This window comes from Catharus ustulatus, chromosome 7 (genome assembly GCF_009819885.2).
Source record: "Catharus ustulatus isolate bCatUst1 chromosome 7, bCatUst1.pri.v2, whole genome shotgun sequence".
NCBI lineage: Eukaryota > Metazoa > Chordata > Aves > Passeriformes > Turdidae > Catharus > Catharus ustulatus.
The window spans coordinates 30,826,946-30,853,591 of NC_046227.1; the positions used below are offsets into that span (position 1 = coordinate 30,826,946).

The following is a 26,646-nucleotide window of genomic DNA, read 5'->3' on the forward strand; positions in this document are numbered from 1 at the left end:
GTGTATACAGCCTAATATGTAATTCAACTCAAGCATGACCTAAATTAAAGCATTGTAAAAGCTCATCTTCAGTCCTACCTTTTGATAGTGTTACATTTGTTGGTAGCATCAATTTGTGACAAAGCTTCTGAAAAATAATTTTCTTTATATTCTGGATAGTTTTATTATTTTCTTGATTTTTGTTTGGTTAAAATATGTATTAATTTATGCATAGATATTCATCTGTAAGTCAACAGATCATTCATTATACTGATCCATGTATGTAACCCAAACTCCCCTCAGAATCAATTAATATATCAAAAGAAAAACCAGCTTGCTGCAATAAAGAACACAACACATCTATTACAAATGCAAAGGCAAAGTGACTTGCACAGACATATGTTCATGGAATAAAGTGAAATGAAGTGTTTCATACAAAATAAACAACATGTACCATCACCAGGACAGAAAAAAAAAAATATAACTTTTAAGAAAAAAGCTGTGTCAAACTGAACAACTTCCAACCAAGCTTCACTGGGAGCTAGCTGAAAGCCACCCAAGAATTGATCAGCACTATTTGTACCACAAGGAGCCCTGCAGAAGAGCAGGAGGGTGTTAAATACAGCACAGAAACACTGGAGACATCTCCAGCCTCAACTTTTATATCCAGGCTCCTACTGCAATACATCCCCACAGACAGATCCAGAGTTGTCTCCCCTGTGTCAGATAAACCAGGTCCAGCACAAACACATGAAAACCTTTGCCTCAAACTACTGGAGAAGATAAGGCTCAGGAAGGGAGGACACCAGATTGAAAACTGGTTGTTTCAACAAGAGAGGACCTGTAAAAACCCCAAAGCATTCTTCTCCTCAGTAAAGCCTTCCCACCAGGTATAGGATATCTCTCTCAGACACAAGCAGTGAGGTCTTTAATCAATAAAGTGAAGGCAGAAAAATGTTGATGAAACAAATTAGATGTCTAGTTGGGTTTGTCTTTTCTGGAATGAATTACTGCTGCAGTGATGGATTCTATGGAGGAGAGGTGAAGAGATAATCAACTAATGACTTGCATGATTTTAATCAAACATGAGTAATGTTTGGCAAATACATAAACAGCTCCCTAACATACTATGACACAGAAATGGTATTTTAGATCTGGCACAGATCTAACACAGTTAAAAGGCAGCATTTTAAAGAGTGTGACCTTGAAAACAGTTCTCATTTTAAAAGCTCTGTGACCTTAACATACATTAATTCATTAGATAAAAGTTTCTTCTCCCCAGTGGCAAACATTTTCAATTTCACCACCAAAATGTCATGACTCAAGCAGCAGCTGTTTCTCTGAGCTTTCCTCTTAACCATTACAAAACCCTCTACTTTAGGTAAATAGCAAGGAACTGAAATAACTTGCAACCACTGTGGTAGCTTGAAAACAAGGGTGCTATGTGGGCTCAGTCACCAGGCACCTGACATAAAACCAACCCTGCTCTTCACCAGCCACATGGGGCATGCTGGCCCAATAGACAGCCCCAGAAACTATTCCTAACACTAAACTTAGACTGATGCAAGCTTTCCACAAGGATGCAAAATACTGCATATACTTGATTTCACTGCAGTCATATTCCATCTGTGCAATAAGCAGTTTGTAGCTTCATACATATTTTCCTTCCTGTTTTTCTTTCCCTTCATATCATTATATTATCTGTTTGAACATCCTGACAATTCTTCCTCATTGGAAGAACTCAAGATAACTATGTAGGCTGCAGGCAGCACTGTTATGTAGATCTGCAGAACTCTGGACTGGAAATATCTTATTTTACACTATAGCCTGACTAACAAAAATAGTTGATCCAACTCCGTGTGTTATCCCCCTATAATTTGGATTTAATCCAGGACTTTCCAAATAGTTATAAAGTTGGGATCTTTGGCTCAGTCAAACATACCTGTGCCTTTTGTTTAGCATTTTGTGCTAATTTTGTTGACCAGTCCTGGCTATTCATTTCTGCACCACAGATGAAGGGGGATATTCCTTCTACACACATTCTACCTCTGTGATGGCACACAGCACGTGTCATGGGTCCTTCTACATCAAATTTTTGTATATAAAATTTATTTCTTCTCCAGTTGTTCTCCACTTGTTCTTCAGTTGTAAAGAATGGCTCTTGGAGATTACCCAGGTTAACACACTATGATTAATTTATTTAGAGTAGGTATGGCATTGCTTGTTTTACTCATGAACTATCACTATTTCCTTATTCCATTGAAAAGTCATATAATTTTTGTTCAGGAAGGTGAACCACTCATAGTGTGTTTGGCAGCATGAGTCTATGAGACTGCAGCTTTGTTTGCACCCAGGTTCATTCCATTGAGAGCTACTGATGGATTTTCATCTGGGTCTCTCCCTTTATGCCTTCCTCTGTGCCTTGTTTCACTGCTGGTTGCTTCCTCTACTATTTTACTCAAAACCCACTAACCCAGTGTTTGTTCCAATGACAAATTTTATAGTAGAACCGTTGTGGCAATGTGTCCTCAGCCACACATTTCCCCTGCCTAACCTGTTCTGCTGGAATGAACTCTGTCCTGCTTCTGCTCCAGGCAGATGTTCCTCTGGACAGCAGCAGCAACCATTACTCACCACAGTCTTTATTCATTCATGCTCCTTCTACATTTTTGGCTTGCTGCTGAAGTGGGAGGGCAATGCAGTAAGGCACTTCTGTCACTTTGGAAACCTCCTGTTGCCACATGAGCAGCTTCAAGAGGACATCCTCCTGACTGGCAATTCCTGAAGTCACCTCCCATGGACTGCTCCTGCACGTGTGCATCTCTATGGCAATACCCAGTGCCATTCAGAGTGCACAGAAGATTTTGTGTTCAAAGTTATTATTTCCTAATTCTGCAGACCATATGGCACCATAAAACCCACAGCAGAGCAGATATTTTTAAAGCATGACATTAACTCTACTAGGGACATTAACAAAGATGAGTAATGCTATCCTCGCTCAAGTATGAATTATGCCAATGTTTTCAAATTTGGATGATTAAGGCTGTACCTAAAATGATCACTTTTTTTTTTTTCCAGTTTTGAGATGTAATAGGAGTGCCTGTGCCTGAAAGTTTCCATGCATATTTTCAGAATTTTAGGCAAAACACATAAAGGTAGCATTATTCTGATTTATTTTTCTGAGTTTATGATTGGTAAGTCTGATCCTGTTCTTATGAAACACCTTAGGAAAAGAAAAATGTCTTTTCACAGTAATCACTGCACTTCATTTTAGTTCTACTTTAGGTTACTGATCAGAGGTCCAGCAGAGACAAATCAATTTAATGCAATTTAATTAAAATATTTCTTAAATCTGTTCAATTTTGCACATGCTTCTATTTCTGCTACAACCTCCATGGTTTGCCACGTTCCATAATGCTGCCTGGTAAATAACCTGTGTATTTATTACCACTAAGCCTCTTGCCATGCTCTCATTATTAATAAATTAATGTGGTTAATTATTAAAACATATAAAGCATTTTCCAATTACTTTTTCTCACCTGCCTCCACTTCCTTAATGCAAAACATTCCAACCAGAAACATTTTTTACTTTCCAATCATCTTGATGAATGATATAAAGCAACAGGGTATATTCTCTAGACATTCAGCTTACAGCCTCTCTGCATGAACAAGCTGGATGTGCAAGGAGGCCCTGGGATCATGCCTGGGGGCATTAATGAGCTTATTAGAACACTGTAACAAGGATTATCTGAATTTCTTATGCAGAACTGAGGATGTAATCAGTCTCTTGCCTTCAACTACCAACATAGGTCAGCTTAAAATCACTGCTGTTCTAAAACCAAAATTTTTTTCTTCTTATATTGGCATTGGTTTTGATGGCCATGGATGATTAATATTCATTAAAAATGGTAAAACTTCTGGAAAAAATTATACATGAAACATGGCATCTCATTTTATTATTATGAATTCAGCAGCACAGCTGACCTTGGCAGTAATTTTCATTCTGAAATGAAAACATCACTTTTCATGAGTCCATCACATCACATTTGGATGCTAAGCTTTTGCTTTTGCCCACTGTTTTAATCGATATTGCACTTAAAAGAAAACTGCTTTTCACCTTTAACTTTCCTTCCCACATAGCAGTAGACATAAAGATGTTTATCCTGAAAATCACTTGAGGGCATATTTAGATGAAGGTGTCATTCTTTCAACAACTGTACCATTTGCTTATTGGGGGTCAGCCTGGAAAAACACATTTTTAATGAAAAATAAACAAAAACATGGAGTTCTCCTAAAAGCTGTACTAGAAGCATACTAGCACAGTGCAGAAATGCACAACACAACTTATCTTAAGGCTTTCAGTTTTGTTTTTACCTCTGGAGTCCGTGCAATTTTAATGACTGTGCTTACCAGTTGCTGTCCGTGAGCACCCCAGGCTGCATACTGTAAAACTGAATCCTCTACTTCTGGAGGGTTTAACTCCCAAACTTCCCTTGAAAAAAGGGAAACATTTTTACTTGAACACACTGGCATCACCTCGTGCATAGAGCCACTGACAATGACATGGTGTAGAAAAAACAATGTGACTTACCTTGTGTGTATGTTATAAATCACATATGAAGCTGTATAAGAATAATGAAAAACCTGTTAAAAAAAAAAAAGTAAAGAATTACAAGACAAAATACAGGATTAAATACAGACTAGCATGAGGGCAGAGTATTTCAACCCCTGCAAAAACTGATACCTTTATCACTGAAAGAATGTTTTACTGAATTAATTATAACTAATAGACATGAACCAGGTTTTTAAAGCTGTAGGAAGGACACAAATTAACACCTGTTAATTTAACCAGACACTGTAACAATACAACAACTGCACAGAAAATGTCCCAACAATAAAAACACATACCTCCCTCCAAAAAGAAAATCCCCAAACTGAAAAAACCCACTGAGAATATACCTTAGAAAAAAAAAAAACCAAACACTTTTTTTCTTCATCAAGCTGTGTGAAAATAATTGCACAGGCATCACATTTATTCCACTAGAAATGCAGACCAATACAGGCTCATATGGTATTTTTCTGTCCACCTGCTATGAACAGCCTGAAGAACCTCCCAGGTATGGCTCACAAAACAGAAAACTCTGTATTTAGTGGGGCTCTGTTTGCTGTGGCCTTCATTAAGTTTTGTTCTGATTTTGGTTGACTTCCTTTGTTTTTCAGGAAAAGTCTGTTGAAGGTTTTTTTGTAATTTTGGGTAAAACAAAGAGCTATTTATTTTCAGTAAACCTTTCTCATTCAACAGCAAGTTACCAGTTATTTCTGGGTTCCAAACCTGTAGGATTTAATCCAGGAACAGAAGAGCACTTACAGTGTGCAATGTGATGGACCACCACACCAAACAGCTCAAATCAAAGCAAACTATTACACATTCTCTCTAGCCAAACATTAGTCTGTACACAGACAGTAAATAAAAGATATTTTGCTCTCTTCCAGGCTTGAGTGATTGGTTTTTACCTAGCTCATTTTTTGCCTCTACATCTTGTATCATGAAAGTGTCATAATCCCATTATATTAGTTTTAATATGATTTAAAATTACTGCATAGTCTTGGAATATGAAATATATTTGCCATTAATTATTACTGAACTAAGCAAAAATCTTCTTTTTAATGTTAACTTCTGTCAGAAAAGAACATTAGATTACATCCACTAGACTTACTGCAGCTTCATGTCTACAGCTACAGCATCTCTGCTTGGCACATGAAGGATTTATTTCTGGACAGGTTAATCCCAGTTAGAGGGGACAGCTACAGCTCCAAAGCCAAAACCTTGGCATGGATACGTGTGTTGGGAACTCTTCAGCTTGTGTTTTCTGCTCTGGGAACCTTTCAGTGCCTCCTTCAAAGAGAACAGGCAAAGGGGGATCCCACCTGGACAGAGCCACTGGAATTTGTCACTGTGGCACACAAGAGGGTTTCAGAGGTTATTATTTTATCTGGAGGCCATTCAATAACAGAGCCATCTGAAACATCCTTCCACTGACTCCCTTCTCATTATTAGTTCCCTGTCAACACATACCAAGAATTTAGCATGCCCTAAATCTTTGCTGGCTGATCCAGCAGGAATCCCACAAAGGTCTCTAAGATTAGTAACTCTACTTTGTGCAACAGCTGAATATCCCTCCTATAAAATTTCCCTTTGAGACAAAAATTATTTCCATTTTCCAAGTCTATGGTGTTCAACATCAGAACTGTTGCTTCAGTAAGAATCATACATATATTAATAAACATGCCCCAAACTTCTTTATATTACAGCTTAAGATAAACTGTTTTGTCATGCAAGGTACCAGCCTCTTCTGAGAAGTGTGACTGAAACAGAGAAATTATTAAACCATGGTGGTTTCTGCACAGGGTGTGCACTGTCAGAGGTTACCCAGGGGGCTCTTGCCAACAGCTTTTAAAGGCCAGTTACAAAGAAGAGAAATGGGTCTCTTGCCCTTGTGGGAAAAGGGAAAATTGTATCAAAGATAATGTGTGGAGGGTTGATAGATATTTTAAATAGAAATATTTTTAAAGTAAATTATTAGACAGAGTATATTTCACCAAGTATGCTAAACTAATAAGTCATTCTGACAGCTTAAACAGAAAATATACTCTAACAACAAGAACAGCACTTCATATATCATGTGGAAACTCTGTTCCTGCCTTGTGTAACATTTCTGTCTAAACATTTATGCAGAAACGTTAATATATGTTGAAAAATTTGAAAGAGCTCCACTTCTGGTGGAGATCAGCACTTTCAGACAGGATGCTGACATTTTTCTCAGTTTACTCATATTAGTCTTAGCTCTTAACAGGAACACCACGAATAAATTACAAGTGCAGAGTTTCCTAATCCCTCTTGCTTGCGAGAGCCACACACTGAACACAATCACTATCAAAATGACACCAATAAAAAGGATGTTGAAAATCTTTATTTTTCCAGCCTGGATCCTATAGAAAGCACTCAGGAAGCTCTTGTAGTTTTGTACAAAGGCTTAACCTGTTTGGCTTCCTCTTGCACAGAGCTGTGTCAGTGCCAGCTCTTCCCTAACATCATCACACAACATCTGGGAGGAGAACCAGCAACGCTCAGAGCACCTGGATCTCACCTCCCACAGCCACCAGTTGTGCTCTCTGTGGAAGAGGCTTGGGGAATTATGCCCTGCAACTCCTGTGTTGTGGGATGTGCACTGAGCAGATAAAAAAATGGCAATTTATGCAAATAACCAGACTAAAGCTCAGGCAGTGTATTTACAGTGAAGGCTGGTTACTGTGTGCAACAGTCAAACCCTAAGTGCAACCATCCCTATTCCAAAATGTCTTCAGACATTTCTTGTACCCCATGCCTTCTAAACAAGGTGCTATCAAAAGTCTGAATGAAGACTAATATTTATCATGGACATCAAATTGCTCCAATTGACCAAAACAAGAGATGTGAAACTGAGGAAAAGGGTTTGGTTGTGGTGAAAAACACTCATCTTCCACGTAGAGAGAATTAGTTAATGATTATGGACACACAAAACAACTCTAAGAAGAAAATCAGTGTAGGAGAGAAATGCCTTTTAAAATATTAAATGCATTAAAGCAATTTCTACACTGTCATATCAACTGAGGAAAATGAAAGAAGGAAAATGGCTTGGCATAATTTATTAAAATAATTATACATGTTAAGGTTGGGCACTGTGAGGAGCCTTCACTTCAGAAGTGGCATGTGTGATTGCTGGAGTTCAGGCCTTTCTGGCAAGTAAATAACTTGCCTGCTTCTATTATGATAAGCTGGGAAATGTTCCCTGCAATGTTAAGAACTGTGAAAATGGCATTTTAAAATCAGACAGACAGTATACCTCCCCCTCAGTACAATTTATCTAATTTTTCTTTCGCCATAGAATGCAGTCAGTAACAACCATTGCATATTAAATATTTCTTCTGAATTCATTCTTTTATCAATTTATAAAGTGATGACAAGCTTTCATCTGGTGCTGCTCAACACTGAAAAAGTTAGCTGCATTAGTGTATGAAAAAAGTGAAATTACAGAACTCCATTACAAAGAACCTAAAAGAAAAGGGTGACAAAAAGTATTTCAAGACAAATTGCTCCAGTCAAAATGTATTGAAATAACAATCTATTACTCAGCTAACAGCCAACAATAAAAAACACACTTATCAATCATGATCTGAACTTTTAGATGGCACATTTAGATGAAGGTGTGATTCTTTCCACAATTGAGTTCTGGAGTTTCATGTGTCCTTTTTTCTCTATTTTTCAAGGAATTATTTTTCCCTTCTGTGGTTTCTAAAAATGAAATAATTCCATGGAACTCAGTGCATAGCCCAACAAGAAAACAGTGCCTTATACACTCTGCCAAACACACTCCAGTAATTCTGCAATGCGTTCCAGAAAAGATCCAGTTCACTGTCCCTGGGTGATGTGGAGAACATTTCTCAACAGAATAGTGTTTTTGCTAAAAAGCTGCCAAGAAAACCTCAGTAGCAGTATTTTTATGGTGTGATGAGAGCTCTCAGCTCCAGGGAAATGGAAGAGAGCTGATGACATTAGAACCTGGCAGCTCTATAATCCCCAAAGGCTTGGGCATGCCAAACACCTTGATGCATCCTTTATCCATTTCCTGCATTATAAACCGATTACTTTCTTTCATGTGTTATTTATTTAGAGCAATAATGATGCCTTCTTGCTGTCATGGCTGTTTGCAAGGCAGTGGAGTGACTGTCCTGTATTTTGTTTTCACCCAAACTGACACCTGCAATCTGAACTCATCTCCGCACTTCTCAGTGCTGCTGCACTCTGTGAATTCCCCTGTCAGGTTCCAGTATGACATCTCACAGGGCATAAAAGCACTCAGGCTGAGCAAGAGCTGTAAAAGGTGAGAGCATACGAAATGCATTGGGAATTTCAGCACCTGCAGTAGTACTTCAGTAATTCCAAAGCTTAACAGCCAAGTGGTGTCCATGTCTTGCATACAACATAGATATCCATCCATTTGTATTGTACATAGCAAATAGAACATATTATTTAAAAGCCATGCCCTTCCCATTAGTTGAAAAAAAAGAGCAGCAGAGACTCATTAAATAACTGAAATTGCAGTGTTTGCCATCATTCCCATCCTACTTATCTCCAAACACATATCCTGATTTGGAAACAGAGACAGTTTGTGAGATAAGGTTCAAAACCATGCAGATCTCTCTGATTCACCAGTGAAGTATCAGATCTTTTATGGGTTAGTTTACACTTCTGATCCCATTAAAAACAAAATTTAGTATTTTAATGGGCTACTAGTCTGAATGAAAAATTACTATATTCTTGTTCTTTGAGTTAAAGAATTTAATCAGATTTGGACATAGAATAATCAACCTTAGCTGAGTAAAGTTTTAACTCCTGTAGTATATGGATGCCTCCCAAATAGTATTACCCATAAAAGAGAAAGATCAAAAAACTGCTTTTACTGCTTCACAGGCACAAGTCAATTATTAGGCAGTTCAAAGCTGTGAGAGAACCCAACTTGGAAAAGGTTTTCTGTGCCTGAAAGCTTTTCTGTTTTTTCCAGCTTCATCAGTTGACTAATAAAAGATATTACCTCTTCCCACAAATCTTGTCTTGCTTATCTCTTCAGGCCACCACATCTATAATAACAATGTTAGGGAGAAAAAAATATTCCTAAGCCCAGCTGAAAAAAAAGGACTAACTAAAAGTGATTCTCCCTAATTAATAATCTGCATTACAGTAGATATCACAAAATGTATGTGAACCCAGAAATCAGGGGACAGGACACAGTGAAGCAGGGAAATAAACAGGAATACATCCTGCCAAGGACACTCACTTCTCCATTCATCCGTGTACATTCTCACTTTTGAAGATCTTTCATAATACATTGGTAAAATGGTCTGGCACATTTCCAAACTGCCTCGGTGGGTGCCAGCCACAGGAGCTGCTGGCTGTAGTGCACAGTGTGAAAATCAGCAACACAAGTAGGATTCTGCCTTTATCCTCTTTTCTACAGCTGAATTAAACATTTGAAGACTTACTGAAAACTCTACTTATGCTGAAAACTGAACCAAAAAGCCTTTGTTGGGGTAAAGTGATTAGAAGGCCAAGCAAAAAGTAACTCATCATTCATGTGCCATTCATGCAAGGAGGCACCCACACACAATGACAAACAGAATCTCATTCCAAATTCCAAATCTTCAAGAAATCTCCACTAAAAGCTAAAAATACAGATTAGAAAAAGAAATGTAAACATATATTGCTTCCTATTTTGCTTTTAGGATGAAAATACCTAGGAAGAAAAATTGAATATCCAGCAGATGCCATGAGCCAAGAGTGGAGAGAATATGAGGGGACATAATGAAACAGAGGATGGTTGTGGAGACCTTTTAAAAGGATTACTGATATAAATACAGTGTGCTTGTGGCCAGAAAAATTAATTGTATTATATATTTTCAGTAAGTTGACACATATTCAAGTTTACTCCCCATACAAAAACCACAGCCTAAATAAATTACACTAAAATAGACAAAGACTCTGTATATTATCTATACAAATTATGCAAATAATTATTGAAATTATTTTTCCGGTAGTTAGTGATATTTTACTATTCATTTTGCTCAGAGAACACTGGTGTAATTCAGATTTCCAACAATGAAAATGAGAAAAAGCATTCAGCAGGTCTTTAATGTACAGGTACAGGTACAAACTGGCACACATTTGGAGAAGACCAGATTATTTGTGGCCAAACTCCCTCCATTGTGGAAAGTCTGCTGGAAGAAAATGAGTTACAGTAGGAAGGGGCAGTCTCTGCTTTATGCCATCAGGATTCCAAGCAGCAACTTCTTGCTCTCCAAAAAGCCAGATTAACATTCACACAACCAGTTCCTATTCCTCTTTTCCTTTTCGTGAGCTTTAAGACACGTGACCTTGCTGGGACTGCAGTGCAAAGAGAATGGAATCAGTATCTAATGTGCTGATCACAAAGCAATAAAAAAAGATATATTCCTTTCTTTTATTGTATTGCAAGATGTTCAGCACCCCATTAGTAAAACCTGTGAGGGAGTTAATAAGATTAAATTAGGAGCAGCATGACTGCTGCCAAAGGCAAAGCACAGCTGCTGGATGAAACTTCCATCCATTTTGCAATTTGTGTGCTAAATAAATTAATAATGTTAATGGTATCAATAACATTATGGTGAAATCCACATTTCTCTAAAATTCTGTTATCATACACATCAAATGTTCCCTGTTTGCCTTGCCAGTCTGACTCCATGTGTCCTGCTGCTAAATGGGATTGAACAGCTAAATATGGCACAGCCATGGTTGGGTTTCATGTAATTGGCTCCTTGGGTGTGTGAGAAGAGAAGAGAGATCTGCAGCATTGAATTCTGAGCCACAGAGGGACATGAAACCACTGATAACACCTGTGCTGTTACTGAAGAGCTTGAAAAACCACATTCTGTACCCATAAGTAATAGCCTCTGATTACAATAACACTGATTAAAGACTGGAATTCTGCTGATTTCATGCCATGGCAGCAAACACTGTGAGACCTCAGACCTGCAGTGATACCAAAGTTCAGCTCACTTTGGGATACACACCAGAAATGCTTCACACCATGCACCAGCGAAGTGGCACCTTTACTCTTGGAGCTGTGGTGTTGAACTGGTGTTTTCCTAGTGCTAACTCAGTAAGTTAAGCCACATGAGTTAATGACTGATTTTATATTGACTGTATCTGAGATGGAGAAAGCAACAGGGACTTCTCATTTTAAACATTATGACACAACCTGTTCTTCCACTGGATTCAGAGGAATCTCTTAGAAACAATCAATTGAAGAGTCTGTAATGCTGAAATGACGAATTGCCACCCATCTGTAAATCCCATTATTTCTACCCAATTCTGGAAGCAAAAAAAAAATAGAGGCAAATTTTGGCCACAATTGATGTCTAAATATTTATATAGCCTTGCATAATTTTGGCCCTCTTGGTGAAATATTTGTTTTCTGAAAACTTGGTATATAATTGCAGAGATAATTTAAGATAGAGCTTGATGCATTTCAGCACTGAAGTTATATGACAAGGTTATAACTTTGAAAAGCATCATATTTATTTGTTTCAATCAGCATTGATTATTTCTCATGATTGATAAGAACCACTGCATATCATTGGTAGTAATTTATGGTTAACATTAATACTTTGGGGTATGAAATATTGCCAGCCATAACAACTATATGCTGCCAAACCAAAATAAATATAAAGGCGAGACATTTTGAGACATGTAATTTATCTGTAAGAAAAAAGGCTGTCAAGGAAGCCTAAACAAAAAAGCACCTCTAGAAAATCTGTTAGAGCCTCAACTGTTCACACAGAATTTTTCAATAAGATTAATTATCTCAAGAAAAAGACATCCACTGCAGAATGTAAATTAAATCACAATCAATTAAACTCAGTTCATGCAACCAAGAGTAATGTGATACAAGCCACAGTTCAGAATAAATGCAGAAACTTCTTCTCCTACATCAACAGCTGATAGACCATCATTTGGATACGCAACTCAATCAGTTTTGAATATATAATAACTTCAGATGAGTGAATTATTCAAGAAAGAATGTTCTGCATTGCCACTTCTGAAAGCCTCACACATCACTGTCATTTGAAATTCTATTAGTTGCACTATCACGTAAAATATGTTGCTTGAGTCTTGTATGAGATGACTTATGACAAAAATTTATATTTTTTTTTCTGGTTTATTCACCTGCAACACTACAAAACAAGAATGACTGCACTGAAATCATTGTTACATGACAGTCAAACTGGTAAATCTCAGGCCTCAAGCACAATACATTCAATTTTTTTGGTATTGATACACAGGTATGTGCATATCCTTTTCAAGCATATGCTCACACTCATATTCAGTGTGATCAAAATTTGGACTTTGTGAGTATTTGGGGATTTATAGAAACTTCTCTTTTCCTGATTTGCAGTCAGCATTAGAGTGTGCATGTGTATTTTGATCTGGACAAGTGCATGGGAAAATCAAAGATATAAATTCTGACAGCACAATCAGAACTTTATCTCCATGGAAATATGAGACTGGTAAGGGTGCTTGCTTCTGGTCAATGCAGCTGAGAATCCAAATCTTAGAAAAATATGCATTTAAGTACTTTAATATGCCTGACACTTTAGACAGTCTGATCTCTTTACAGGGTTCTATGGATTACTCATATCCCACACAAAAGGCATCTTCTCTAGGGAATTTGGATTGAGTGTCTCCACACATACTGAAAATTTTCCTGAAAACAAAATATATTTTCAAACACTGATTCTTAAAGGCAACTCTGCATCAAGTCTTCTCAGAGTGTTCTCTGATGGTTTAATTCCTCTTTGAGATACTGTGGAAGAATCAAATCAAGATTTGGTTTTATTTTCAGTTTTTCCATGGTGAGTCACATACTGTATTTATTGAAACAGATTGCTAAAGAGAGAATTGTCAAATGCAGAAAAAACACCACCTTGTTTTGAAGAGACACATTTCTACATGTTGTGATATTTACAAATATATGCATAAACTGATTCATGTGAAATAAGGTTAAAAAAGCCTTAAAAAATTATTGACAAAATATTGTATAAATTAACATTCCATATCAATTAAATGTCCAGCTCCTGAGCACAAAACAGAACTGAAGGTGCCCTGAAACGATGAGGATACAAAAGGAAATCAAAGCATGTGATGAGTCAATTTTGAAGTTAAGACTACAGTCTCAGCATCTCTCTTTCTCCTCCAGACACTCTGACTCAGGCAGCAGGCAGGAGGCACAAACCGGATGCTCATCTGCTGTTTGCTTACAAATTGCACGAGGAGATGAAAAGACCCCATGGAGCTGGAGAAAGGAGAAGCAATGAGATAAATGGCCTGTGGGTCTGAAGAAATGCAAAGGGAAAATGGAAAAGAAAGCTGGGCTGAGGGAAGCAGATGGCTAAACCAGCAAGCATGCAAGATGAAAGAAAGAAGACAAAAAGAAAGGACTAAAAATATCAGGATGGGAAAAAAGAGAAATAATAAAAAGAAAGAACAAATCCAGAACAAACCAGAGCTGAGACCCTTAAAGGGCTGGCAATGAAGAGGATCAGATCAAAGGAGAAGAGGCAGCAGGGAGGGACAGCAGTGGGCAGACCTGCAGTGTGTGGGCATGGTGGCTGAACTCAGGCTCAGGGAAATGATGAATGAATTCAGGCAGAACAGACTGCACCTGGAGCCTTTCTCTGCTGGGGGGTCGAAGACATGAATGGAGAACTGTTTTCTGAGCAATCTGACAGTTCAGTACCTGCACATGAACAGTACTTTGACTGCCTTGTTACCACCATCATTAATTGCTTGGGGTGGGTATGACACATGGAACAGCAGGAGGGCAGTGGGTGTTTCTGGGATGAGCCATCCTCTCTCCATGTCCCCCACTGTGACATCAAGACACTTTACATGGTGACTCTGGGTCAGGGAATCTTTGTATGCTACTGACAAGGTTTTTAATAGCAATAAATTCCTTATTTAGCCTTTTATAGGTTTTTTATGAGAAAATGACTGTTTATCTTTGAGTATTTATCTGCCTGCAGGTTGAGCTATGAACAGCTCTCACAACTACTTTTGATATCCATATGTTTGAAGTACTTGTACTGCAATCAAACCTTTATGATTGCAGCAACCAACATGGCCAGGACTCCATCCCTCCAAGACATTCTCTAGAAACCCTGTTTAAACTCTTCAAATAATTTGAACACTGCCATTTAGATTCCTCCCCTTCTTACATCAGTTCTGCACTGCAGTGTGAACTCCAGTATCTTCATGTTTTAAATACAGCATGAAAAGAAAATCTTTTCCACAGGAGTAAGTTCAGCAAGTATCACTACATCAAAATTTCATCTTTAAACTTCCTTTTTGGTCATGCCCTATTCATCTCCCACATCTCCATGATTTCTTTGGTGCTGCTGGCCCTGCTAACAGGCTTACACTGTTCCCCTTCTGTTCCACTACCCTGATACAAAACTGAGCAAAATATCACCTCCAGGTGCAGTTCCCAACAATGGAGCTCACAGCCAGTTATCCTCTCCAGCACTTCCCATTAGCAAGCCATGATGCTGCTTGCAGCCAGCTAGGTCTACCTTCACTAATTTTCTCATATTGTGCCATATTTCTGTACTGGTCTCTGCTGTGGCCGTTTTATGATGTTGCAGTCCCTTTGATGGTGGTGTCATGAAGTAGACTCCTGTAGCAAGTGAAAGACCTCTTCATGATGAAGTGATTAAAAGGTCATGATAAGAGAGCTATTCATTTAGTACAAGGGAGTACTTCATGGTGATGTCAAAGAAGCTGTAACAAAGTGATGAATACCTCACACCAAACTCGTCTCTCCAGGAAACATCTAATCTGGTGCTATATTTGCAGACAATAAATAGAATTATAAAGGCTAAATTTGTGCAGGTGGTTGACTGCCTTCACTGGAACATTAATTTATTGCTTAAGGCCCCAGGCTAAACCTTTCATGCTCAAATACCCAAAAAGACTTGTCCTAACTTAAAAAGAACACAAAAATTGGATAATAAAGGGACACATCTTAATATTTCTCTAAAAAGTGGACTCAACCATTTGATCTGTTAGGTCTGTCACGCTATCAGTGTTCCTCATAGCCTGAGATGGAAGCTTGGTTTAAAGAGTGGTGTGCAACAAAGACAGCTTAAAACATTTCTCTGGGACAGTTACAAAAAGGTCTAGTCTTTGCCACCTACTTCAAGGTATTTCAACTCTATGTCTGTATTTTAAAAGATCTTTCTTTCATTCTATCTGTACCAAAGTGACTGCTAACTCTAATTTACAGAAATTCACTTATCCAACACTCCTTTCAGCACTGTTGAGAAATGCCAATGCTAGCAGATTTACCTGCTTCCCTGACTGTCCTGTTGGCCTAGTCATAGGCAGTCAAATAACTTTTTTTGTGATCAAGGAGCCAGAAATGGGGCCAGTGCTTCTTCTGTGAGAAAGAGGGGATGGTTTCCTTATGCATAATGCAGATGGGAGATACCCCTGCCATGCAGGGGGCTGTGAGAAAAGGACAGTGAGAAAGGCAGTGTATTTTGGACATTTCTTTGGACATTTACTCTGGGATAAATTTTCAGCACTGGATTAATGTTTTACTTCTTAAGAGTCAAACAGTGCCAACCATCCCCACTTGCATGGTGGATTCAGTCAGGCTGTACACTGTGAATGAAAACTCTGCCTTAGCATTTTGAAGTAATGACCTGGGTCAGGCTGACCCTTTTCCTTCAGGCTGATAATTTATGTAGATAGAAAGGCACAGGCTTCTCATGAAGGCACTTGTTCAATGAGAAACAGCAATTCCAGTGATGAAGGAGCAGCTTGACACTTCACTGCCTTATTTCTGTTCTCTAGGGGGAAGCGACTCATAGAGTGGAGGTGGTTGGGGAGGTTCTTTCCATTTAAGTTTTTTTAGACTCTATGTTCATCCTTCTAATTTGTAGAATGTTCTTACAAAACATTTGTTCTATTTTAAAAATAATTAATTACTACTTTTGTTTTTGATGTTGAATATTTCCCAGAGAACTATTTTGTGCTCTGACTACATGTAATACATTGCCATAGGACACCAACCATGGGATGAGTTTAATCAGATATTAGTTCTTTTTTAAGAAAGGCAAAACTGTTCCAGTTTCATTACATCAAGTTAAGGACTTGGACCACTGTGTGGGCTACAAGTCAATTTTCAAAATCTCCTGACAGAGCACTTCCACATTTTCTCAGTTTCCATTGTGATCAAAAAAAAAAGTGAGATAGCTACTGATTTCAGAAAAACTAAAAAAAAAAAAAAGTTAGATAAGCAAACCAGATATTTCTATGATTTATTACACAGAACATTCATTTTGCAAAGTTTTTTCTGGTCATCAGGCTTAATTTCCAATATATTTATAATTGTACCTACTGAGTAGAACATGACTATGAATGGGATCTTCAGAAGGACATTTTTCTTTTGACAAAGTCTGCCCCAGGGAATAAAACTGTTTTTTTAAAAAAAGCTCTGCCCATAAACTTTGTGAAAGGAAAATACTCCTGACAGAAGGAATAATCTATTAGGAAAACCTAGGTATTGATAAAACAGATTACTGCCTAATCCTGTTGACCACTCCACATTTGATGTGAATGTATCTAAAAAGACATGCCTAGGAAAATACCTCTATGATGGAAATCTTTTTATTGATCTCTGTAAACTTTGTTTAGTTCATTAATGTGTGATTTGTATCCAGAAACAACTAAGTAGTCAATTTACATGTGCACTGCTATTAATTTGACATATATGCTCACAGTATGTCATACATGTATATATACACACACACACATATTTTAGCAAAGATCAAACTGCAGATTTTCAGTTATTTGCACCATGAAACCCTACAGAGTTCTTCGTTCATGGAGATGAACTAATAGTCAACACAAATGTGACACATAAAACCTCAGAAATTGTTATCATTACCCTTTCCACATGCACTAAAACCATTATAACCAAAACAATGAAACTGAAGAGATTTTACATCAAACACCTGATATAAAGTGCTTATATTCTTCTCACATACTCAAGTGGAGCAAATTCCATAATATAACACTTATTTGATATTTAATTCATTTCCTTTGTAAATCAGTGTGCAGAATTAAATTATTAAATCTCAAATGATTATGTACATAATGAGTAAAAACAGATCAATTATTCTTTTAATTTAAGTAAATGGCAGTTTTAAAACTGTTTAAGCACCTTTAATATGAGGAACTACCTAGTCAAATTCACATTTGTGTGAAATAATATTGACTTGAATCAAATTGAGTTGCTTAGATTTTTAACTAGGCAGTGCTATTTGATTATAATCCACTGGCAAGATTCTCAGTTGCTGTAATGATTTCTAACCTTTGTTCACTGCTGCACTATGTCCTCTCTGAACATCTAAATCCCCTTTTAAAATATTTTTGCCTTTTGCTTTTTGTTGGGTTTTCTTTGGTTTTGTGAGTGTGGGTTTTTTGGGTTTTTTTAATGTGGTTTATTTGTCCTAAGAGATGCACATTTTCAAGAGAGAGAACAGTCCTTTGATGTGTATACTGACCATCAAGCTCCCTGAAAGCTCCTCTTTCCTAACAGAAATTTATCACCAATTCACCAAAATCGTTACAGAATTTCTATTACTAATTACTAATTGCTATTCTGTTACTAATGGTGCTGTAGTTTGAATGACTCTCACTCAACACTCTTTAATTAAATTTTACTTGTGAGAACTATAAATTCAATAAGGAAGCTGAGATTTAAAAAAAAAACAAAAAACAAAAAAAGAGAGAATCATGTATGTTGCTCCAGGATTCTTTCAAGGCCAGATTATGTGTTAGATTATGCAAGCAGCAAAACTTTGTAGATGTTGAGGAGGGATAAGATTCACAGTAAATCCACCCTCTCAGAGGGTGCAGGTGTAGTCTGCATGTGGTTATGTGCCCAAGACTGAGAGGTGTAAAATTCAACACTGAATTGAATCAGGGAAGCTCCAGGATCTTGGGGAAGTAACAAAAATTTAGTGGTGCTCAGTGGTGCAGAGCAGAGATATTCTCACAGACACAAAGAACCATTTCAGTCATCTATTCCACATTTATAGACTGCAGATTTCCATTAAACAAATAAATGTTTTACAAGGGTTTGTGGAGTGACTTTAACTTCACACCATTCCCATTGCAGCCAATATTAAATGGACACACATATATGGATTACAGGAAAATGCTTTGGGAATGAAATTAAATGTGACCCTAACAGTCAGCAGTTGTTGAAAAGCTGATAATTCTCTTCAGTTTTTCAGCAGTAAGAATGATCATCACTAAGAGCAAGGCACCCCACAAGCACAGCACTGCCAAGGTAATACAGGACACATCCAGACCTCTGTAGCCTGCAGATGGTTTATAGGTGGGTGCAAGCTATATGATAAATTACATACTCACTTAGTGGGTTAGGATTTTTAGGGGCTATTAAGAACTTATTAGATATCACTTCTTTTTTCTCATACCTTTTTTTTTTTTTTTTTTCGTTAAGGCATATGTAACTAAATGCTACTGAGCTCTTTCTCTTTGCAGACACTTCCCTATCAGTACTTCAGAAGTCAAGTTAATCAGGCAGCTAATGATCTGCTTTGGTCGAAGAAATTTTCCCCTCTCATCATCCATTCCCATTATTACCTGATGAGGTTTCCCACAGAAGACTGCTCTCTTCACATCAGCTCTGGTGGAGCTGACCTAACTGAGCTCAGACCTGGGATCCCATTACTGCTTCTATCCTTGCATTTTCCATTATTCCCACCAGGCCCTTCTGAAGCTCCAGTTGCATTTCTGCAGAGCTGAATCTCCAGCAGCCATCAGTAGCTGTAGCATTAACACTGAAATTCCCTGTCCTCCCACAGAACCTCTGGAGCAATCCCACAGCTGGGGGCTGCAGCACAGAGGTGACACAGAGACCCTGCAGTGCTTTGCACACCAAGGTTACCTGCTCTGCTCCACGCTGATCATCACACACTGAATTCTTTAACAGCCTTCTCAGGGTATTCATCACACAGCCCATGGTGTGTTACATCCCATAAATTCACTGCAGGACATGAAGGGCTTTGAGAGTAGAGTGCTCTGTGCACAGCATCTTAGCAGCAAGTTAGCAGTTAACTTTCACTTTCTAACACTGACAAATTATTCCATTTCTAATTAAATGAGCATGCAATTAATTCTGAGTATTAAATTGTGTGTAAACTGTCAAAACACCCTTTTTCAAAAACTAAAATAAACAACCTGAAACTTGACATTCTTGAGTGAACTTCTCATGTGCAACTTCATTTAAAAAATTTAAAGTAATAAAAAATTAGAGACAGCTAAAACCAAGCTATAGTTCTATATTCTATCAATATAGCAAACTATGTATGTTATTTTTCAGTAGGAAAGACACCAAAAAATTAATAACTTTCATTACAGAATATTAGCTTTAAATTAAATCTTCCACTTAGATCTGAAGGCAAACAGTGCCTACTTCATGATCTTCTAAATTACTTCTTTAGGCAATATTTTTACTCCTTCACTTCCCTGATTTTACCAATCATGTGCTTTTCTTCCACAGTATCAAATTTGGCTTAATTTGTAATTCTTTAACATGCTAATGCAAGAGAGCTCAGTGTAAGAAACAGGAATTTTTCCACCCTGCCTGATAATGCAGAAGAGCTTATCAACATTCTGGTCATACTTAAAGCAACCTAAACAGGTTTTGCAATCAATAGGAAAAGGGAATTTGTTAAGTCTCAAAGATGTGCATAAATAGACTTTCTCTGTTATTGGATTATCCCCTGCACTGAATCAGACTGAGTAGGGGACTGCAATACTAAGCAGTGTGGGATTTTGTTTCCAAAATATCAATGCCTGATGGAAAAATGGGAGAAAAATCTGATTGAGAACCAGCCTCACCTCAAGACAGAATGAGCTGCACTAAAGCATGGAGAAGAAATGGGTTTAATCAGGTTACAAAAACGTCCAAGTATGATAACTCTACACACTTTCTCAAAATAATATTTTGGTTTTAACTGTTTTATGATTTAGAAATGTTTCTTTTCATTCCAACCAAAATCTCTTTGCCTACAAATTAATCTATCTAATTTTAATCTCCTACCATAAAATCATACAAAAGAAAAGCATCTCACTGTACACAGGAAACTGCTACATATTTGAAAAGTTGTATCCCCAGCCTCCCCCTGTTGAGGCTAAAAAAGCCCAGTTCTTTCTTGACCTAAATATTCCTTTCAAGACTTCACTATATCCTACAGAAAACACTTTAAAATTGCTTTAAAAGTGTGATGCTTTTTTTTTTTTTTTTTTTTTTTAGGAAATCATAGAATATTACTTTTGTGTTCAGTCTGTTCCCTGACCCATATCCCCATATATATTTATACAATACCACTGACTATAACACACTTCCTATTATGTATTTGTTTACTAAGTTTATTCCTTAGGAAGTCTAAGATCTTGCAATTGTATCCATTGAATTGAAACCTGCATATACAAATCACTTCTCCCAATTTTTTCATATAGTTTTCAATTTTAATTTCCTGAGGCTGCTGGTAATGCACTTTGATATTATCTGGTAATTTAAATAGATGCATTCCCTTTTCTATTATCTGAATTATCAAAATGCTGAATGTTATTGGTCTCTGGCCAGAGCCCTATGAGATATAAATCCATCTTTTTTTGACAGAGAACCATTTATTTGCCAGCATTCACTGCAAGCATAGAACTGCAATCTGCTTTTAATTATGGTGGTCCCATTTAGACCAGGTTTCTTCATCTTGCCCTGGTGACACCACCATGGCCACTCACTCCTTATCTGCTCACCAGTTTTTCTGTACAATTGCAGAGAAATTAAACTGATTTGTTAGGATGTGAACTTCACAGATGGACCTTGGCACTTAACTACTCTTTGTTAAATTCTAGGTATTTTCAAGCAGTTTAACTCCTCTCTTAAAAAAAAAACCCCAAAAATCAATCTCACTCCATTTCTCCACCAAAATTCCTGAGAAACTCCTATTTTCTCTCTTTTGGGGGAAAACCACTCTGTTCTTTCCAGTTTTACAGATCTTGTCTATCTTCCATATGTCTTCAGAGATTAAAAATCGTCACCATCACTTTACCTCACAACTTCCCTGCAGCAATTTTTATCAGGGCCAGGAGGGCAATTCTAATCTTTTCTTTCACTCTCTTAAACTAAGCATTTGTTAAGTTAACCAGGTCCCAGCTAACCTTGCTTTTGAACACTGGGGCAGAAGAGACACTTTAACCTTCACTGCTGTAAGCAGCTCCCCCTCTCCAGCAGGCAGACTGACTTCTCACTCATTTTCCCTTTCCTTTTTGTTGAAGCACCTTCTAAGGACTCTTTACCTTCACTCAGTCCCCCCCAGGTGCCTGGTCCTGCATCCCACATGGCCATGCCATAACTACACAGACAGAAAACACAAATCAACAGCAATTCCCTTGCTGCTGTTTTTCCTTTCCCACCCTTCCATTGATGCTGTGGGAGTGCCAGCAGCAGTGAGGAGCTCTCCTGAGCACCCAGCCCGTCTGCAGAGCAATCCCTGCCCAGCTCTCACACCCCTGCCTCTGGAGCTTGATTTTCTCCACTTGCTCTCATTATTCTCTTCCTGTAAAAAGTTCAGCATAAGGCATCTGTTTCTTTTTTTGATTCATACATTTTCTCCACGCTTTCAGGCGGGCCCAGGCAAGAACAAACAAAGGAGGTGATGAATGAAAACAGGCAACAGTCTGATTTCTAGCTACTGCTTAAGAAAGAAAAAAACATATATCTAGAGCAAGAAAAAGAACACATGGGAATAAGAATCAGCTATAGCTCTGCAACTGCAAACACCTCATGCAGCTTAAAGCAACTGTGCTGCTGTTCTGTGGCTCAGTAAGCACCTGTGCATCAGGATTCACATGGACATTACTGACATTAACTGCACCATGAGGTGGTTTTTTAATTAATTACAACTGGAATCCTATGTGAATGCAGGATGCCTTTCTCACAATCATTTTTAAGATGATTTAAGATGTAAATAAAACTTGTGTTTGTAAAGTGGATCATTGGCACTGCAACCCAATATTGCAGCCCTGAGGGAAAAAGAATCACTGGTAGAAACTCAATTATTGACTACTCCTAGAGGTGTCCTTTGAGCATTAAAATTCCTCACACACCAAAAAGAAAAATAATCAGTTTTGAAACAGGTGCTAAATTGCTTTGCTATCACACAAAAACCACATCTTATTGCCCAGCAGCTGAAGCCTTGGCTCTGCTGAGCATCCTCAGCCCCCATCCCTGCCCCACCTGTGCCCTCCAAAGCTGCTCCACAGCCCTGGGACCAAGGGAGCTTTTCTCCCTCCCCTCCTCCAGCAAACACTCTCTCCCTGCCCACTGAGATCAACTAAATCCTTTGCCAGTCCTTACCAGGGATTAGTTTGTTCTTGAGGAGGTATTTTTTGGTATGATGAATAACTCAGTGTTGTATCTCACTGTTAATCAAACAAAGACAACCTTAATATGTCAATGTGCAGCTCTGACCCTCCCAGCTCTGCTTTTGAAGGTTTTTTCCAACTGATTTTGAAGTGTGGCAAATAATGGGAGGGAAAAAACCTCACAGACCTTTTTGGATAGAGATATTCTGTCTTGTATAAAATGTAATGAAGTCAGATTTAAATACATATAACCTTGGGGTTATACAGTCTGAGTTCTTCTAAATGTGCTGTGCTCTGATAATACCTGACATTTAGAGAAGCATATCCCACAGTTATGCAATAAAGTTGATAACTTTCCAGAATTAAATCCACTCAAAGTGTGAATTTTGTAGAAAGACCTGAAAGGAAACTCCAGAAAATAATCTAATAGCAGAATAAAACGTAGGGATTTGCCCATATTTTTATATTTTTTCATTTACACCGAGACAAGAAAAAAGTCTGCATCTGATTTCACATTTAAAAAGCCTTCAAACTTAAAATGCAAGCAAATATGTTGTCTACTTACTCTTCATTATGAAGGACAACCTCGTTTCAAACACACAAATATTTTACAGAGGTGTAGAAGTTGCTTTATAGAATATTTGCCTGCAGCTACAGTTTGCTGGTAACTTTTGGAACACTGCTTTGCATGCTTAGGACTGACAGACCTTGAACCATTGGTATTTTCATTGACCTTTGTTTCATTACAGGGCCCTTCCAGCAAAACACACGGAATAATTTCCCTGATTATTGAAGAAAAGCAGTTCTGCCAATTCTGAGAACAAACCCAGGGAACTTTGCTGTAGCAGAGGAGGAGAACAGCCTGTGGCACAGCAGCAGAGACTTCTGACAGCACCTGCAGCAGCTCTGGCTCCTTGGGTACCTCAAGCCCTGCTAAAGCCTGCACACCTCTGCTCTGAGCCTCACAAAATGAGATCCCAAATCTGCCTGGGCTGCAGGGAGAAACTCATCCTTTCTTTTTCCACAGAGGAAAAAAGGAATTGTGTTTCTCAATGTCTTGTCAAGGAAAGGATAATGTGGAGGGAGCAGAGCTCCCCACATTTGTGTCTGCATGCACCCCCACGTGTTCTGCAGCCCCTCACTGGTACAAACTGGGGACTGCTTTTACTGCAGGAGTTTGATTTCTTTTTAAAAGCTTCCATTGTATTTTGAGCACATCTGATAATGATATAAACAGTTATAAAAGGAAGAAAAGTAGGAAAACTGAACATGTCTAATGTTCCATCTTCTAAAGGTGATTAGCAAACACAGAGAAATTGGAGTTGAGGCTTCATCTCCTATGACATCACTCTCACTAAACCAACCATTGTATCGGCCTCTGCAAATTCCCACTACCCTAGGAAATCAAAGAGGAAGATGTGGAATTGCCACAGCTACTCAATCCTACAGAATATTCTGCAGAAGATGAAAGGAATGTGCAAAAACCACAAATGTCATTCTATGCTTTAAAGCATTACCATGATAACAGGGCCTAAAATGATTCTTTGTCTTTGTCAAGAAATGAAATATTTCAAATGTAACAATGGATGTCTGTAAGAAGGAATTACACACTTCTACTACAAATCTCCTGTCAGGCATGGCCTGACTCTTCCCTGAAGCAGGAATGGGGAAAGGCAGCAGCATATGTTAAATTATCTTATTTTTTTTCTCTTTTTACTACTACTACAAATTTATTGTGCTTTCATGCATGAGATTATTCACTTTCACTCTTAAAATTTCCCAGAATCTGTAAAGAAAACAAAAATTTTAAAATCACTCATTTTTTATTTAAAAATTATTTGGCTATATTTAAAATGTTTTCTAAAAGCATTGCTATATTTTTGCAATTCTGTCTTCCACTCTTCAGATGCTTGTTTGCTATATCTCTTGCCCTGGTTTGTGATTACTGTGACACACACTGTGGGATTATGGCACTGCTTCATTATTTTAAATGAATTTGAAGATGACTGAAGCATGCAGAAATTAAAGCTATATTCATAACATATTCTCATCCCATTGTGAGTAAGGGCTGGGTTACTAAAACCACTCCCTCCTAAAATGAGTAAAAAATGCTGCTATTCAGATGTGCTATCAGTCTTTATTTAATCTATGACAAAAGACAATGCAAAGTATTAAACCCTGAAGGATTGACTCTAGAAATTTTCATGGTATATTTTCAACCAACATTTTCTGTATTCCATTCACCCTGCTACAAATTCAGGTTACAGAAGCCTTGTGCATATTTAATAGTCTCTTAATTAACTACTAATGCTGCTTATTTAGCTGGCATTACCACAGAATAAACTCACTCCTTAAGATATACAGAATGGGGAAGTAGCCCTGGCCATTTCCAGGACATATTTTCCCTCCCAAGTGCTTCCTTCATGACTTGCAATTCTAATTTTTTTAAAGCTATGCCCTACTGAATTAATGAAATCCACTTGCAATGATTTTAGTTAGAATGTGAGTGTAATTTAAGGATTAGAGGTAATGATAAACTGTAAAAACTGATTATTTGTGATCTCAAGACATACTACTAGGGGGATAGAAAACACAGCTCTTCACAGGCAATCAACAGAACTGGAAAAAATTATCCATTTTTTGGTATTTTTGAAGATTAAATAGAGCTCAGAAATCAGAGTTTCTGTACCAATTATGAATACAGAGAACAGTATCACATTTTTTCTATTTTGAAGGCCGAAAATGACCATTTTAATCATGAGCTCTTGCCAACCTCATGCTAATGGCAGACATCACTCCATGGCTGACACATCATGTCCCTAATTTCTGTAAGTTTTTGAACAACCATTTAAGAAAACCATCAAGTCCTAGTCAGAATCTCAGAATCTAGAACCTGCCCATCTTCATTCCACAACCAGGGTTACAGCATTAGTGAATTCTGTCTTGCATAGGTAATCCTTAAAATGAGAATATATGTTCACATCTGCTTTGAAAATCATCCCTGGGACCTCCTTTCTTTTGAGTTAAAATCCTTTCCTCCTGATCTGATTAAGCTCTGCTAATTTATAAACACATGCTGCTAATTGTGAGAGAGTGAGTAGCACTTTTAGAAACTAAATTATGCCCATTTTTAATCACTCATTAAAACCCTTTTTGGTAACACTCACATGGTATTACCAGCTAAGGAGGAAAATTGTACTTGTGAATGTTTCATAACTTTACATTTCTGGAATGGAAGTGCTTCATTGAGCTATCTGACACATAATCTCTCTGTTGGAGGGGTGCAAGAATTTTAATTCTTCTTTCTTCACTTCCTGAAACAAAGCCCAGAAAAGCAGGATAAGAGGCACTTTCTCCCTGCCCTAAACCCCTGCCCCCAGGATCTGTACCTATATTTATCCTGAAAAACATCCTTGGCTCACTAAAATTTGCTTGCTTGATTTCAGAATAAACAAGTGAGGATCACTGTTTTTTCTCAAATTTCTAATTGTTTTTTCCTTGCTCTTAATCTAGTTCACATTCCAAGAATATTGTAAAACACCAGTGTTCTCACACTAATTATGGGT

The 26,646-nt window shown here is 37.7% G+C and overlaps 2 protein-coding genes across 3 annotated transcripts in view; both read right to left on the reverse strand.

Moving 5' to 3' along the window:
* The window catches only part of DDX18 (DEAD-box helicase 18), a 701,862-nt gene that overhangs the window by 432,911 nt on the left and 242,305 nt on the right, over positions 1–26,646 (reverse strand). The gene's annotated exons all lie outside the window — the stretch shown is intronic.
* Positions 1–26,646, reverse strand: part of DPP10 (dipeptidyl peptidase like 10) — a 240,593-nt gene that overhangs the window by 55,120 nt on the left and 158,827 nt on the right. For both annotated transcript variants that reach the window (XM_033064168.2, XM_033064169.2), the window contains 2 exons: positions 4,571–4,623; positions 4,390–4,471 (listed from right to left, as the gene is read on the reverse strand). In XM_033064168.2, the coding sequence (XP_032920059.1) occupies positions 4,390–4,471; positions 4,571–4,623 (135 nt within the window). The remainder of the gene's footprint in view (positions 1–4,389; positions 4,472–4,570; positions 4,624–26,646) is intronic.